This window comes from Austrofundulus limnaeus, unplaced genomic scaffold (assembly GCF_001266775.1).
Source record: "Austrofundulus limnaeus strain Quisiro unplaced genomic scaffold, Austrofundulus_limnaeus-1.0 Scaffold2349, whole genome shotgun sequence".
NCBI classification, from domain to species: domain Eukaryota; kingdom Metazoa; phylum Chordata; class Actinopteri; order Cyprinodontiformes; family Rivulidae; genus Austrofundulus; species Austrofundulus limnaeus.
In genome coordinates this window covers 7,449-10,450 of record NW_013954751.1, presented here as the reverse complement: position 1 = coordinate 10,450, position 3,002 = coordinate 7,449, and the positions used below count along the sequence as shown (strand labels likewise).

At 66.6% G+C, this 3,002-nt stretch overlaps 1 protein-coding gene across 1 annotated transcript; it reads right to left on the bottom strand.

The window, feature by feature from the left end:
• Positions 1-2,036: 2,036 nt before the first annotated feature.
• LOC106510841 (keratin-associated protein 10-12-like) lies at positions 2,037-2,723 on the bottom strand. The gene has a single exon (XM_013999566.1). The coding sequence runs from the start codon at positions 2,721-2,723 to the stop codon at positions 2,037-2,039; it is 687 nt and encodes a 228-aa protein (XP_013855020.1).
• Between the last annotated feature and the right edge of the window lie 279 nt (positions 2,724-3,002).

Genomic DNA, 3,002 nt, shown 5'->3' with positions numbered 1-3,002 from the left:
AGGCACACAAGCACTTAGGAGGGCGTACGAGCAGACAGGCAGTCCCGAGCGCACCGGGGCAGGTGGGCAAGCAGGCAGACAGGAACAAACGCACTGGGACAAGCGGGAAGGCAGGCAGGTGGGAAGGTAGGCATTCGAGCAGGCAGGCGGGCAGGCACACACACAAGCACTTAGGTGGGCGGGCAGGCAGGCATGCGGGCGTACGAGCAGGCAGGCTGGCAGGCAAGCACTGGCAGGTGGAAAGGCAGTCGAGTGGGCGTACAAGCAGGCAGGCATGTAAGCACATAGGCGGGCGGGCAGGCAGGCGGGCGGGTTGGGGTACGAGTAGACAGGCAGACCCGCCCGCACCGGGGTAGGCGGCGAGCTGGTAGGCAGGCACGCACTCACCGGGACAAGCGGGCAGGCAGGCAGGTGGGCGTACGAGCAGGCAGGCACACAAGCACTTAGGTGGGTGGTCAGGCAGGCATGCGGGCGTACGAGCAGGCAGGCGGGCAGGCAGATACACACACACCGGAGTGGGCGTACGATCAGGCAGGCGGGCATACGAGCAGGCAGGCACGCAGGCAGGCAAGCACACACCGGGGCTGGCGCACGAGTAGACAGGCAGTCCCGTATGCACCGGGGCGGGTGGGCGAGCTGGCAGACAGGCACCAACTCACTGGGACATGCGGGCAGGCGGGCAGGTAGGCATTCGAGCAGGCAGGCAGGCACACAAGCACGTAGGAGGGCGAACGAGTAGATAGGCAGTCCTGCACACACCTGGGCGGGTGGGCGAGCTGACAGACTGGCACGCACGCACCGGGATGAGCAGGCAGGCAGGCACTTGTGCAGTTAGGCATATGAGAAGGCAGGCAGGCAGGCACTCACACACCGGGGTGGGTGTACGATCAGGCAGGCAGGCAGGCGGGCATACGAGCAGGCAGGCAGGCAGGCAGGCAGGCACACACTGGGGCGGGCGCACGAGTAGACAGGCAGTCCCGTATGCACCGGGGCGGGTGGGCGAGCTGGCAGGCAGGCACCAACGCACCGGGACAAGCGGGCAGGCGGGCAGGTAGGCATTCAAGAAGGCAGGCAGGCACAAAAGCACGTAGGAGGGTGTACGAGTAGATTGGCAGTCCCGCACGCACCTGGGCGGGTGGGCGAGCTGGCAGACTGGCACGCACGCACCGGGATGAGCGGGCAGGCAGGCAGGCAGGCTCTCACACACCGGGGCGGGCGTACGAGTAGACAGGCACACAAGCACTTAGGAGGGCGGGCAGGCAGGCAGGTGGGCGGGTGTATGAGCAGGCATGCGGGCAGGTAGGGGTACGACTGGACAGGCAGGCCTGCACGCACCGGGGCGCACGGGTGAGCTGGCAGGCAGATGGGCAGGTAGGCATACGAACAGGCAGTCAGGCACACAAGAACTTAAGAGGGCGTACGAGTAGACAGGCAGTCCCGAGCGCACCGGGGCAGGTGGGCAAGCAGGCAGGCAGGCACCAACGCACTGGGACAAGTGGGAAGGCAGGCAGGTGGGAAGGTAGGCATTCGAGCAGGCAGGCAGGTGGGCAGGCAGGCACTCAAACACCGGGACAGGCATACGAGAAGACAGGCAGGCACACAAGCACTTAGGAGGGCGGTTAGGCAGGCAGGCAGTCAAGCACACAACGGGGCGGGCGTACGAGTAGACAGGCAGTTCTGCATGCACCGGGGCGGGCGGGCAAGCTGGCAGGCAGGGACGTACAAACCATAACGAGTGGACAGGCAGGCGGGCAGGTAGGCACTCACACAGCGGGGAGGGCGTATATCTAGACAGGCAGGCACACAAGCACTTAGGAGGGAGGGCAGGCATGCGGGCGTACGAGCAGGCAGGAGGGCAGGCAGATACACACACACCGGGGTGGGCGTACGATTAGGCAGGCGGGCAGGCAGATACACACACACCGGGGTGGGCGTACGATCAGGCAGGCAGGCACGTAAGCACTGACATGCGGAAAGGCAGGAGGGCAGGCGTACAAGCAGGCTGGCAGGTGTGCAGGCAGGCAGGCACGCAAGCACTAAGGCGGGTGGGCAGGCGTACAAGCAGGCAGGCAGGCAGGCATGCAAGCACACACCGGGGCAGGCGTATGAGTAGACAGGCAGGCCCGCACGCACCGGGGCGGGCGGGCAGGCAGGCATACGAGCAGGAGAGCTGGTAGGCACGCACACACCAGGGCTTGCGTGCGATCAGGCAGGCAGGCACACAAGCACTGGCAGGCGGAGAGCCAGGCGGGCGCGCTCACAAGCAGGCAGGCAGGTGGGCAGGCAGGCAGGCACACACATACACCGGGGCGGGCGTACAAGCAGGCAGGCAAGCAGGCAGGCACACAAGCACTTAGGTGGGCGGGCAGGCAGGTGGGCGTACGAGATGGCAGGAAGGCGGGCAGGCAGATACACACCCACAGGGGTGGGCGTACGACCATGCAGGCAGGCACGCAAGCACTGACAGGCGGACAGGCAGGCGGGCAGGTGGACGTATGAGTAGACAGGCAGTCCCGCATGCACCGGGGCGGGCGGGCGAGCTGGCAGGCTGGGACGCACACACCATAACGAGTGGACAGGCAGGCGGGCACGTAGGCACTCACACAGCGGGGCGGGTGTACGAGCAGGCAGGCCAGCACACAAGCACTTAGGTGGACGGGCAGGCAGGCGGGCAGGCAGATACACAGACACCGGGGTGGGCGTACGATCAGGCAGGCGGGCATACGAGCAGGCAGGCAGGCAAGCACACACCGGGGCGGGCACACGAGTAGACAGGCAGTCACGTATGCACCAGGGCGGGTGGGCGAGCTGGCAGGTAGGCACCAAGGCACTGGGACAAGCGGGCAGGCAAGCACACATCGGGGAGGGCGTAAAAGCAGGCAGGCATGCAAGCACTTAGGTGGGTGGGCAGGCAGGCAGGTGGGCGTACGAGCAGGCAGGCAGGCAGGCGGGCATACGAGCAGGCAGGTCGGGCAGGCAGATACACACACACCGGGGTGGGC